General features: G+C 47.8%; 1 protein-coding gene and 1 long non-coding RNA gene across 4 annotated transcripts in view; one reads left to right on the forward strand and one right to left on the reverse strand.

Annotated features, from left to right (window-relative positions):
- Window positions 1-13,145, forward strand: part of LOC140428100 (BEN domain-containing protein 2-like) — a 249,390-nt gene that overhangs the window by 232,269 nt on the left and 3,976 nt on the right. For both annotated transcript variants that reach the window (XM_072514160.1, XM_072514161.1), the window contains exon 11: window positions 5,509-5,712. In XM_072514160.1, the coding sequence (XP_072370261.1) occupies window positions 5,509-5,712 (204 nt within the window). The remainder of the gene's footprint in view (window positions 1-5,508; window positions 5,713-13,145) is intronic.
- LOC140428102 (uncharacterized) overlaps window positions 1-13,145 on the reverse strand; it is a 203,359-nt gene that overhangs the window by 95,058 nt on the left and 95,156 nt on the right. The gene's annotated exons all lie outside the window — the stretch shown is intronic.

Here is a 13,145-nt window from a genome sequence, read left to right on the forward strand (position 1 = left end):
TACAATGTTTTCTAGCACAGCCAGTGCGGGTGTTGGCATACGCAGCTGCTGCTTGGCAGTCTTGCGTATGTGCAGCCCGGGACCCGGCGATTCTCCGGCCGTTTTCCACACGTTCGCAGGTGGTTCATGCGGCGCCAGTGCTAGCCCCTCACCGGTACCGGAATTGGTGAGGGTTTTATGCTGATTTTCCTGTCATGAAACTCCGTTTACGCCGGCACTGGCCTCAGAAACAGAGAAACCAGCCCTTTGAGTTTTAATGAACAGGACCATTTACAAGTTGAGACTTTGCGAATCTGAAGCTTGAGTTGAGAGCCCTCGCCTGATTCAAGTGTTTTGCATTTTTTTGTGCACCTATTGAGAGTTTTAATACATTTCTCTGATTTTTCTTTTTTTTAAATCCATTTTTAGTTGAGGCTTCTTATTAGCTACATAGACAATATTATTCCTAATGCCCTAATGGTCTTAATTTGTGCTGGTTTCTACCCATTGGGGCAGCACGGTAGCATTGTGGATAGCACAATTGCTTCACTCCAGGGTCCCAGGTTCGATTCGGCTTGGGTCACTGCCTGTGCGGAGTCTGCACATCCTCCCCGTGTGTGCGTGGGTTTCCTCCGGGTGCTCCGGTTTCCTCCAAAGATGTGCAGGTTAGGTGGATTGGCCATGATAAATTGCCCCTAGTGTCCATAATTTCTCTTAGTGTTGGGTGGGGTTACTGGGTTATGGGGATAGGGTGGAGGTGTTGATCTTGGGTAGGGTGCTCTTTCCAAGAGCCAGTGCAAACTCGATGGGCCGAATAGCCTCCTTCTGCACTGTAAGTTCTATGTGGCTTTGTGTCCCACCAGAGCTACATAGGGATCATCTGTTTTGTTCATCAGGTTTTTCACTGTCTGTACCACTCATTTTATTTCTCTCCTGCTTCGCAAATATTAGTCTGCTTGTAATGTAGTTAAACTCAATCCAGTTGTAAATTTAGTAAAGAAGGTCTGTTATTGATAGATCGTGTTCATGTTATGTCAGACAATGATTGATTCTAGGTGCGTGATCACATTCAACACAGTTGTACCTGACATCTGTATGATTTCCACATTTTCAAAGTAGATCTGTTGCTACTTTCCAGCATCAATGCCTTGGTACCACCGGAAGAAAGTCACCGTTCCCTTTGATTTCACTGAGATTTTCAGCAGCATCCACAGTTGCTGATGAAGTCAACTTACCTTGGTTGCATCCCAGCCACTAAGCAGATTGTTTGGATCCCTCTTGACATTTTGAAATACATTAGGTGGGATTTAGTGGGCTGTTAGCCACGGGCGCAAATCCCATAATGGCCGCTAAATACCGTGAGAGGCCGAAAGCAGGATTTGCACCGGCGAGATTTCGGAACGCGATCTTCCCAGGCCCTCCCCGATGAATGGCGTGAATTTGATTAACATGAAGTTGAATCCATTTGAATCTACTTAGTGGGGTTAACGTCATATCTTCTGCCCTCATTGTATCTTCCCACCCACCAGCTGTGACGGTTGGTGTCGGTGGTCCTGGAGTCTGCTTTCAGTGCTGTGTGAATAAGCTCTTAGTGCTGTGTACGCCTGATGTCTGTTGCATGGGAGTCTGTGAGCATGTGAGCCGAAGGGAGGAGAAACTTAGATGGGAGGCTAAAGGTGAGTATAAATAGGTGAGGGCATAGGCCGAAGCCAGTCCTGTTCTGGAGATGGCAGGGCACTTGAACTGTGAGTGGGCGGTTGAAGTCGGCAATGTTTTGGGACTGGCTGCTTCCAGGTCTAGAAGGCCACTGGGCCAGCGGATGTGATGATGGTCTGCAGCTGCAACACCAAGCAGCCTCTGCCTCACATGCCTCGCAGGCTTCCAATCGATATCAGCAAGGAGCCAACGGAGCTGGCCATCTTACTAATCACTGCGCTGGAGGAGCACAGACTCCAGCAGCAATGTGCGGCAACACAGAGGGAAGATCCTGCAGAACGAGGCCTGGGGGCCGCAAAGCAGGATCAGGGGCCGGAGATCAGGCGTGCAGGGGGCACAATGGCTCCGAAGGAGACCAAGGGTTTATAGGACTTGTGTGACCTTCATGGAGCTGTCGGACAACATGTGCCATCAAAGACTGCACCTCACATAGGAGACAGAGTAGCACCTGTGCCAGATCCTTGCGGACTCGGTGCCAAGTGGTGGTAGAGAACATCTGTGGTGGTAAAGACCATGGCAGCCGTGAACCTTAATTCAGTGTGGTCTTTCCAGTATCCACAGGGACTTCTGTGGAATATCACAGGCATCCACCCACACATCCATGAGGTGATGGATGCAGTTTGTGCTCGGGCTCTGGATACATTTTAACCTCAAACAGACTCGGCAGGATAGGACGGCTATGGGCTTTCTACACACAACTGGTCTGCCACAGGGGCAGGGAATGATCAACTGGACCCATGTTGCTCTCCGTGCCCCGTGGCACCATGGAGTTCTCTTCATCATCGGGAAGGGGTTCCACTCCCTCAATGTGCAGATGGTGTGTGGCCACCAGGTGCACTTCATGCACATGTGTGCATGTTTTCCAGGGAGCGTGCATGACAGCTACATCCTCGGTCAGTCGCAGATCCCTAGAATCTCCGGGGAACACTCCAGGTTACAAGGATAGATCCTTGGGGACAAGGGATATCCCCTCAGGTCATGGCTGATAACACCAATGCAGACGCCATAGACCGCAGCAGAGGCCAAATACAATGAAGCTCACAATGCAACAAGAGCTGTCAGTGAGTGGTGCATTGGCCTGTTGAAGGTGAGGTGTATTGCCTTGACAGGTCGGGTCCCCTGCATTGTCATGCTCTGCTGTGCCCTCCCCAACCTAGCTCTATAACGAGGTGAGGAGCTTACTGAGGTCAAACTTTTTTTTAAAATTTGGAGTACCCAATTCATTTTTCCAATTAAGGGCCAATTTGGCGTGACCAGTCCACCTACCCTGCACATCTTTGGGTTGTGGGACCGAAACCCACACAAACATGGGGAGAATATGTAAATTCCACACAGACAGTGACCAGGGGCCGGGATGGAAACTGGGACCTCGGCGCTGTGTTAATCACTGCGCCACCATGCAGCCCGGCTTTCCTGTGGCCACAGTTCCTCACCAGACTCCCTTCACATTTCATAACTTCTACTTTCCTATTAAATAAATTCCCTTTCATTTATTGCTGCCTTGCACACCCATCATTCATTTTGATTGACAGCTTCCCATAACCTCTTCCTTGTGGATTCTCCGATGAAATTTGCTGCGCTGAATACATGCTGTTATCTCGATCAAAGCACCAAGGCAGGGACTGCCAAGCAAAAAGGTTCTTCTTACCCAAGAATTAATATTACACCATTGCTTTGTCAGAACTACTAATAGTTACTATCTGTTCATCCAGTGGCACTTTACATAAAATAATTTGCGTTGTTTTGCTAAGTTTTGATAGATGTAGATTTTTGTTACCAAGGCAGGTAGCTCGGGTCAGGAAATATCTTGACTGAGAAGATCGCGGCAAATGTAGATCTTCCAGCTCTGCAACCACACTGGGATACGGATTAGATGCATTCAGCCAGTATCTGTAGTCTGGCAAGGCCAATGTGAGCAAATAGTTTTCCGAAATTCTGGTTTGTTAAAATGTTATAATGTCCCCCAGCCTTGAGGTGAAGGGAAGACACTCTTGGGTTGCCTGGGCACTAATTATTGGGGAAAGGAAAGAGACTTCCTCTCCCTACAGTCTCCAATGGCCTACTGCTTTTAGAAAGAATTGCTGAAAAAATAAATTTCCCAATGTTTAATTAGACCAGATATAAATAGCAGAGAAAATTTTGAAAACAAAACAGCAACTTACATCTATTTAGCACCTTTAATGTAGAAGATCATTCCAAGACATTTCACAGGGTCATAATTAAACAAAGTTTGACACTCAACTACATAGGGAGATATTAGGTCAGATGATCATAACTTAGTCTGAGGTAGATTTTAAGAGGTTGTTCAGGAGGAAAAAGAGGGGTAGAGAGCCAGAGAAATTTAGGGAAGGAATTCCAGGACTCGGGGTCTAGGCAACTGAAAGACTGGCCTCAATGGTGAAGCAACTGGCTGTGCAGTGTTAGCAAAAAGCAATCGTTCAGTAAACTGCTTGCATTTTCTTTTCTAAATGTCCATCAACAGTATGATTACTCTAACAGCTGGACTTGTGCTGAACTCACTTTGAGTCATGTTGCTTTCATGTACAAGAGATTTTGTAAGCTATTGCAACAGTTTTATTATTTTTCAGTGAAAATGTAAGAAATGTTTTTGGTTTATGTTGAATCCTAAAATTAATTTCTGGATAAGACAATTCCTATGCTGAAAGTCATGATGTGGTGCCTGACATTCAATTATATGAATTCTGTATTTTTATGATGGCAGGAAAATTTCTAATTTAAAATGTGATGTCCACCCTGCCTCAACCTGGAAAATGTTGAGCCATTTCACTCGTTCTTTTCTAATTCTTGCCATCAATCCTATTGGGGAGAATGATCTGCATTACTCCTTGTCTTATGGAAGTTTTGCTTTAAATACAGTTCCTCTTCAGATCGTCATGAACAAGCAGGACCTCCCTCATCTCATTTCGGACAAATCAGCCAGATGCTGCAGCAGTGACTGTGGACAGTAACGTTTCACCAACTTCTATCCTGTATTTCATGCGTCAGTGAACATTCATTAAAACACCACACCATGTTGTGGAGTACTAAGCTACTGAAGCATACACCAGCGAAACTCCAGCGAAATGGAGGATGGGCTGATTTGGACTACTGGCCATCAATTAACCACACCACACACACACCACACACACACACACACACACAGACGCACACATACAGACGCATGCACAGACGCACACACTGACAGACACGCACACAGTGACAGACATGCACACACTGACAAATGCATACTGACTGACTCATATATACACACACTGACACACATATACTGGCTGACTCGCACACACACACAAACACAGTTTCCCTGGGAGATTACTTCAGCATTTACATTGCCTATCACTGTTTAAAGAACATTACAGCACAGTGAAGTTTTTTTTTAAACCTGACAACTGACTTCTCTTGATATATTGTGGGACAGTTTGGAACACGTAATAATGGAGCTGCTGGGAAAGTTTCATTTATGTGCAGGTATAACATTAGCTTTCCACACTTAAACATTTTTATCATCAGTTTTTTATTGTAGGTCCTCATCAGGAGTAGTCTGAGTTGCTGCAAATCTATAAGTTTTTATCTGAAACTTCTAGCTGAGTTGACTGGAATGTAAAGCATTCAATTAAATTTTAGAATGCCAGCAAATGGGAAGCCTTGAATAGTCTACATAAAGCGATGTAGGCCGAATCAGATCTTTCTCCGTTATTGTGTGAGGAGAATTTTACTGAGCAATCTTTCATAGGTTGGCAATGTGCTCTTCATTTTCACATTTTGACTCTCTATAATCTACCTTTTTTGTATCAGAGTGCCTTGGTAGAGCTGACCGAAAAGTGGAATTACCAGCGTCTGTGATCCATCTTGCCAAGCAGAGAACACGACCTGAATTGGCAGCCCGTTTCCTCATCAGACACCTCTTCCCAGACAGCATTCTTCTCAGAAGTAATGTGTACGGAGCAATTCGGAAAGGAAAAGCTCCCCTTGACTGTAATAAGATAAATGCGGTTAGAGGTGAGCTATAATCAACTTAGCCTGCTGTCCAGCACTCAATCTAGCTTTCAAATTGGTGGCTTAAATTGGATCTTATTATATAGAATGAATGTTTGCAACACCTTTTTTTCCATTTGCAGGATGTGGGCATTGCTGACAAGGCCAGCATTTACTGCCCATCCCGAATTAACCTTCAGAAGGTAGTGATCAAGTGTAACTTCTTCATTGTGCCATGCACTTTCCTATGAATCATGTGAAATAAAACTAGAAAATATAGTAATGATCCCCACAATGTCAAATGGCCAAATGCAATACTAAGTCTTGTCCTTAGCTATGCATATCCCATGTAGTGGACGTATAAAGTGGCAGGTGGGCTGCCAATCAAGCAAACTGTTTTCTCCAGGATAGTGTTGAGTTTCTTAAGTATTGTCGCAGCTCCACCCATTCACAAATGGAGTGTGTCCCATCACTCTCCTAACTTGTGCCTCTGGGGAGTCAGGAGGTGAGACATTCACCAGGGAGTACCCAGCCTTTGACCTGCACTAGTAGGCACAAAATGTTTATGGAGCTCGTCTAGTTTATTTTCTAGTCAATGTTGACACTGCGATGGTGGCAGATTCAGCTGTGCTATCATATAAGGTTATGGAAGGGTTGGGTGGGGCAAGTGTTCCATTCGGGATTTGGCATTTGGGCCCGGGGGGCAGTGAGTTTGATTAATGAGAAGGTAGCTTTTTGGTGGCTAAGATTTTGATGCATCCGAATGGGAGGTATGTAGTGGTTAATGGGTTGTTGGTCAGTAACCTGGTAATGTTGGTTAATGTGTATATCCCAAAATGGAATGACACAGCTTTTATTAAAAAATTGCAGTCTTGGATCACCGATTTGGACTCGCACCAGCTAATGCTGGGAGGGGACTTTAACTGTGTATTGGATCCTTGACTGGATAAATTGAGGCCTAAGGCTGTGAGGCCTTCGGGGAGGCAAAGGTACTTCTGGCAAAAAAAAAAGATACTTTTGGTCTTTATGGAACAGACCCATGGAGATTTCTATACCTGGATGAGAAGGATTTTTCTTTCTTCCTGTACATCAGGTATATTCTCGAATCAATTTCTTTGTGGTGGGTGGGTCCTTGCTGCCTGGGGTGGTGGGGATGTGGTATTCAGCAATAGTGATCTCTGATCACGCTCTGCATTTTGTGGATTCCATGGTGCGGTCATGGCCCGCTCAGCGCCCCCCGTGGAGTTTGGAGACGACGTTGTTGGCAGATAAGTGATTCTGTGAGAGGGTTTCCTCCGCAGTCCGGAGGAGGTTCACAAGAATGATCCCTGGAATGAAGAGCTTGTCGTATGAGGAACGGTTGAGGACTCTGTGTCTATACTCATTGGGAGTTTAGAAGGATGAGGGGGGATCTTATTGAAACTTAAATGGTACTGTGAGACCTGGATAGAGTGGACATGGAGAGGATGTTTCCACTTGTAGGAAAAACTAGAACCAGAGACTGAAGGGACGATCCTTCAAAACAGAGATGAGGAGGCATTTCTTCAGCCAGAGGGTTGTGAATCTGTGGAACTCTGTCGCAGAAGGCTGCGGAAGCCAAATCACAGAGTGTCTTTCAGACAGAAATAGATAGCTCGAGGGGGTGCAGGTGGTACTCATGAACATATATGCTCCGAATTGGGACGATGAGGCGGGTGTTAGGTAAGATCCCAGACTTAAAGTCACATAACCTGATCATGGGAGGAGATTTTAACACAGTCATTGATACGGAATTGGATCGGTCAAAATCCAGGACAGGGAGGAGGCCTGCCGCGGCAAAGGAATTGAAGGGGTTTATGGAACAGATGGGGGAGTAGACCCATGGAAGTGTGCACGACCAAGGGCAAAGGAGTTTTCTTTTTTCTCCCATGTCCACAAGGTATACTCTCGCATTGACTTTTTTGTTCTGAGCAGGGCGCTAATACCGGGGATGGTGGATACTGAGTACTCGGCAATTGCAGTGTCGGACCATGCCCCACATTGGGTGGATCTACGGGTTAGTGTGGAGAGAGGGCAACGCCCGCTGTGGAGACTGGATGTGGGGTTGCTAGCGGACAAAGCGATCTGTGGGCGGGTGAACAGGTCTATCCAGCACTAACTGGAAACAAATGATACGGGGGAGGTCTCTGAAGCGACGGTTTGGGAAGCCTTGAAGGCAGTAGTCAGAGTGGAATTAATCTCAATACGGGCCCACAGAGAAAAGGCAGAATGGGCTGAGAGGCACAGGTTAGTAGAGGAGATACTCCAGGTGGACAGGAGATACTCGGAGGCCCCGGATGCGGGGCTACTGAGGGAGCGGGCGGAGTTTGGGCTGTTGACCACAGGGAAAGCGGTGGAACAGTTGAGGAAGGCAAGGGGGCGTTTTATGAGTATGGGGAAAAGGCAAGCAGAATGTTAGCGCACAAGCTCAGAAAAAGGGAGGCGGCCAGGGAGATAGGGAGAGTAAAGAATAGAAGTGGGAATACGGTCCTGGACCCAGTGGGGGTGAATGAGGTGTTTAAGGACTTTTACAGTAAATTATACGAGTCGGAGCCCCCGGCTGGGGTGGAGGTGATGAGGCAGTTTTTGGATCAGTTGAGGTTTCCGAGGGTAGATGAGGATCTGGTGGAGGGGCTGGGAGCCCCAATTAAGATTGAGGAAATAATCAAGGGGCTGGAGGGCATGCAGTCGGGCAAGGCCCCGGGGCCTGATTGCTACCCAGTGGAATTCTATAAGACGTTTTGAGAGATATTGAGCCCACTGCTGGTGAGGACATTTAATGAAGCAAGAGAGAAGGAAGTCCTCCCCCCAACAATGTCGCAAGCCTCGATTTCATTGATCCTGAAACGGGAGAAGGATCCGGAGCAATGCGGGTCATACAGGCCAATTTCTCTACTGAATGTGGATGCCAACTGCTGGCTAAGATACTGGCCACAAGAATAGAGGACTGTGTCCCGGGGGTGATAGGGGGCGACCAGACCGGATTTGTAAAGGGCAGGCAACTCAAGGCCAATGTTTGAAGGCTTTTAAATGTTATTATGATGCCCTCAGAAGGAGAGGAGGTGGAGGTGGTGGTAGCGATGGATGCGGAGAAGGCTTTTGATCGGGTGGAATGGAATTACCTGTGGGAGGCGCTGGGAAGGTTTGGGTTTGGTGAGGGCTTCATTGACTGAGTGCGGTTGCTTTATCAGGCACCAGTAGCGAGTGTACGTACGAACCGGCTGAGGTCGTGGCATTTTAAACTGCACTGAGGGACGAGGCAAGGGTGCCCCCTCTCCCCGCCACTGTTTGCTCTGGAAATAGAGCCATTGGTCATGGCGTTAAGAGCCTCTAGGAACTGGAAAGGACTGTTTCGGGAAGGGGGGGGGGGGGAAGATGATATGCTCTTGTATATTTCAGACCCGTTGGAGGGGATGGGGGAAGTAATGCGAATCCTGGGGGAATTTGGCAAATTTTCAGGGTATAAATTGAACATGGCGAAAAGCGAGATGTTCCCGATCCGGGCAAGAGGACAAGAGAAGAGACTGAGAGAGCTACCGCTTAGAATGGTGGGAAAGAGCTTTTGGTATCTGGGAATCCAGGTGGCCTGGGAATGGGAGGCACTGCACAAGTTAAACCTATCCCGGCTGGTAGAACAAATGAAAGGGGACTTGAAGAGATGGGACATGCTCCCACTATCACTGGCGGGGAGGGTACAGACTGTGAAAATGACGGTCCTCCCCAGATTTCTGTTTGTCTTTCAGTGCCTCCCCATCTTCATCCCAAGGCCTTTTTCAAGCGGGTGAATAAGATTATGTCGGGCTTTGTGTGGGCGAGTAAAACCCCGCGAGTGAAGAAAGTGTTGCTGGAGCGCAGTCGGGGGGAGGGTGGGTTAGCGCTGCCAAACTTCTGCAGTTGCTACTGAGTGGCTAATATAGCCATGATTAGGTAGTGGGGGAGGGGTTGGTATGGGAGCGGATGGAGGCGGCGTCATGCAAAGACACAAGTTTTGGAGCACTGATAACGGCACCTCTTCTGTTCTCGCCGGCCCGATACTCCACACGTCCGGTGGTGGTGGCGGCTCTGAGAACCTGGGGGCAGTGGAGGAGATATAAGAGAGTGGAGGGAGCATCGGTTTGGACCCCGATTTATAATAATCATCGGTTTACACCAGGTGGATGATGGGTTCCAGAGATGGCAAATGGCAGGAATTAGAAGGGTGGGGGATCTATTTATAGATGGGAGCTTCCACAGCTTGAAAGCCTTGGAGGATAAATTTGAATTGCCAGCAGGGAACGGGTATAGGTATTTGCAGGTGCGAGACTTCCTGAGAAAACAGGTGCCAGCCTTTCTGTTGCTGCCGTCAAGGGGGATACAGGATAGAGTAGTCTCCAGTCCCTGGGTGGGAGAGGGGGAGGTATCAGATATTTACCAGGAGCTTTCGGAGGCGGAGGAGACTCCGGTGGAGGAGCTTAAGGGCAAGTGGGAGGACGAGCTAGGAGGAGAGATAGAGGCGGGTCTGTGGGTGGATGCCTTAAGCAGGGTTAATACATCCTCATCATGTGCCAGGCTTAGCCTGATACAATTCAAGGTAGTCCACCAGGCACTCATGACAGCGGCCCGGATGAGCAAGTTTTTCAGGATAGAGGACAGGTGTGCGAGGTGCACGGGAAGCCCAGCAAACCATGTCCACATGTTCTGGGCATGCCCGAAGCTTAGAGGGTTCTGGCAAGGTTTCACTAAGGCAATGTCCACTGTGCTAAAAACACGGGTGGTGTCGAGTCCGGAGGTGGTGATCTTTGGAGTGTCGGAAGATCCGGGAGTTCAGGGGACGAAAGAGGCCGACGTCTTGGCCTTTGCCTCCCTGGTAGCCCGGAGACGGAACTTAATAATGTGGAGGGACTCGAAACCCCCAAGTGTAGAGACCTGGGTTAGTGACAAGGCTGGGTTTCTCAGTCTCGAGAAAATAAAGTTTGCCTTAAGAGGGTCAATGTTAGGGTTCACCCGGAGGTGGCAGCCGTTCGTCGACTTTCTCAGGGAAAATTAAACTGTCAGCAGAAGCAGAATTCCAAAAGGAGGGGATTGAGGGCCGGATTGTTGTTTCAAGGTTTGGGTGTGTGAAGATTGGGATGGTGGGGGGAATGTTTATTGTACCATGTTCATGGCATGATTATTATAAAAACTTGCAAATACCCTAATAAAAATATTTTTTTTAAAAGACAGAGATAGATCGGTTCTTGATTAATAAGGGGATCAGGTGTTATGGGGAGAAGGCAGGAGAATGGGGATGAGAAAAATTTCAGCCATGATTGAATGCCGGAGCGGACTCGATGGGCCGAGTGGCCTAAATCTGCTCCTATGTCTTATGGTCTTATGGCCATTGGGGAGTATCTGTGGTTTAACAGAAGTGAGGCGATTTCACCTTCCACATTGTATGGGGCTTTGAAGGTGGTTATTAGAGTAGAGATCATTTCTTACAAGGCACATAAGGAGAGAAGTGAAAGGGCGGAGAGGCAGAGATTGGTGGATGCCATCCTCGATGTAGATCACCAATATTCAGTTAGCCAGTCACTGGAGCTACTGGCAAATAGAAAGACATTGCAGATGGAGTTTGCTTTCAACGGACAGGTCGGTGCGCCAGCTGCGACCCGCGAGGGTGGCTTTCCATGAGCATGGGGAGAAGGCTAGTCACCTGTTGGTGCACCAGCTAAGGCGACAGGTGGCTTCTCGGGAAATAGTGCAGCTAAAGGATTCTGGTGGCAAGTCGGTCTCTGCCCCAGCCAAGGTTAATCAGGCTTTTGAGGTCTTTTACTGTAACCTTTACAAGTCGGAACCCCCAAAGGACGCGTTGTCAATGGTGGAGTCTGGGATGGTTTGTTTATCCCGGTTGTGGAGGAGGAGTGAAGGGAGGAACTGGAGTCCTGCTGACCTTGGGGGAGGTTATGAAATGCATGAGTCTGATGCAGTCAGGTAAGGCGGCAGGACCGGATGGATTTCCGATTGAATTTTACAAGAGGTTTGCGGGACAGAAGGCCCCTTTGCTGTTAAAAACGTGTAAGCATTCTATGTTTGGGGGATATTGTCGGCCACATTGACGCAGGCGTTAATTTCTTTGATCTTAAAGAAAGAGAAGGATCCGACAGAGTGTAGGTCATATCGCCCTGCTTCATTTCTGAATGCAGATGCAAAGTTGTTGGCGAAGGTCTTGACTATGCGCCTGGAGCCCTGACTCCCTGGGGTTCTATCGAAAGAGCAAATAGGGTTTGTTAAGGGCAGCCAGTGTTTGAAGACTGCTTAATGATGTTTTGCCCTCATCTCCAGACCCTGAATCGGAGGTGATTATTTCATTGGATGCGAAAAAGGCGTTTGATAGGGTGGAGTGGAGTTATTTGTTTGAGAACCATGGGCGGTTTGACTTTGGGCCTAGGTTTATAGCTTGAATCCAGCTCTTACATAGGCTCCCCACCGCAAGCGTTCATATGAATACTTCGAGTTTGAAGTATTTGCGCCTGATGAGAGGCACGAGGCAGGGGTATCTGCTGTCCCTGCAATTGTTTGCCTCAGCAATTGAGCTTCTGGCCATAGCACTGAGGTCATCCATGAAGTGGAACGGGTTAGAGAGAGGTAGGGAGCACAGGGTATCATTGTATGCGGATGATTTGTTGTTGTATGGACAGACCCTTCTTGGGGTGTAAATTGAACTTGGGCAAAAGCGAATGCTTTCCGGTGAACTTTCCACGGAGGGGAGCCGATCTGGGGGGGGTTGCCCTTTCGCCTGGCCAGGTCCAGCCTCCGTTATCTGGGAATCTGAGTGGCCCATGATTTGGCCTCACTCCATAAACTAAATTTTGGGGATCTGAAGAAGTGGGAAAACATCCCTCTGGACTTGACGTGTAGGGTTCAGTTGGTAAAGATGAATATCCTCCCACGGTTTTTATTTTTGTTTCAGTGTCTTGATTTTCTTCCTAAATCGTTCTTTGTGAAGGTTGATAAATTATATCTTATTTTATTTGGGCAGGCAAGACCCCACGGATTCTCAGGGTGTTTTTGCAAAAGTATAGGCAGTCGAGGGCCCTGGCTTTGCCCAATCTGTTAGTTTAACATTGGGTGGTGAATATTGAGACAGTTCAGGGGTAGTGTAGGGAGACAGAGTTTGTGTGGGAGCAGATGGAGAGGTGTGCCTGTAGAGGTTCCAGTTTGAGGGCCTTGGTTATGACTCCCCTTCTGTGCTCCCCAGCAAAATAGACTTCCAGTCTGGTGGTGGTGGCCACCTTGAGAATGTGGAGACAGTTTAGACAGCATTTTAAGATGGGCGCTATGTCATTGTTGGCCTTTATCTGTGAAAATCTTCGTTTTGCACCGGCGGCCCTGGATTCGTCGTTTGGGACAGGGAGGAAGGAGGGGCTGGAGCGGTTCAGGGATTTGTTTATAGATGGGAAGTTAGCTGGTTTTGAGGAGTG

This window comes from Scyliorhinus torazame, chromosome 8 (genome assembly GCF_047496885.1).
Source record: "Scyliorhinus torazame isolate Kashiwa2021f chromosome 8, sScyTor2.1, whole genome shotgun sequence".
Taxonomy (NCBI): domain Eukaryota; kingdom Metazoa; phylum Chordata; class Chondrichthyes; order Carcharhiniformes; family Scyliorhinidae; genus Scyliorhinus; species Scyliorhinus torazame.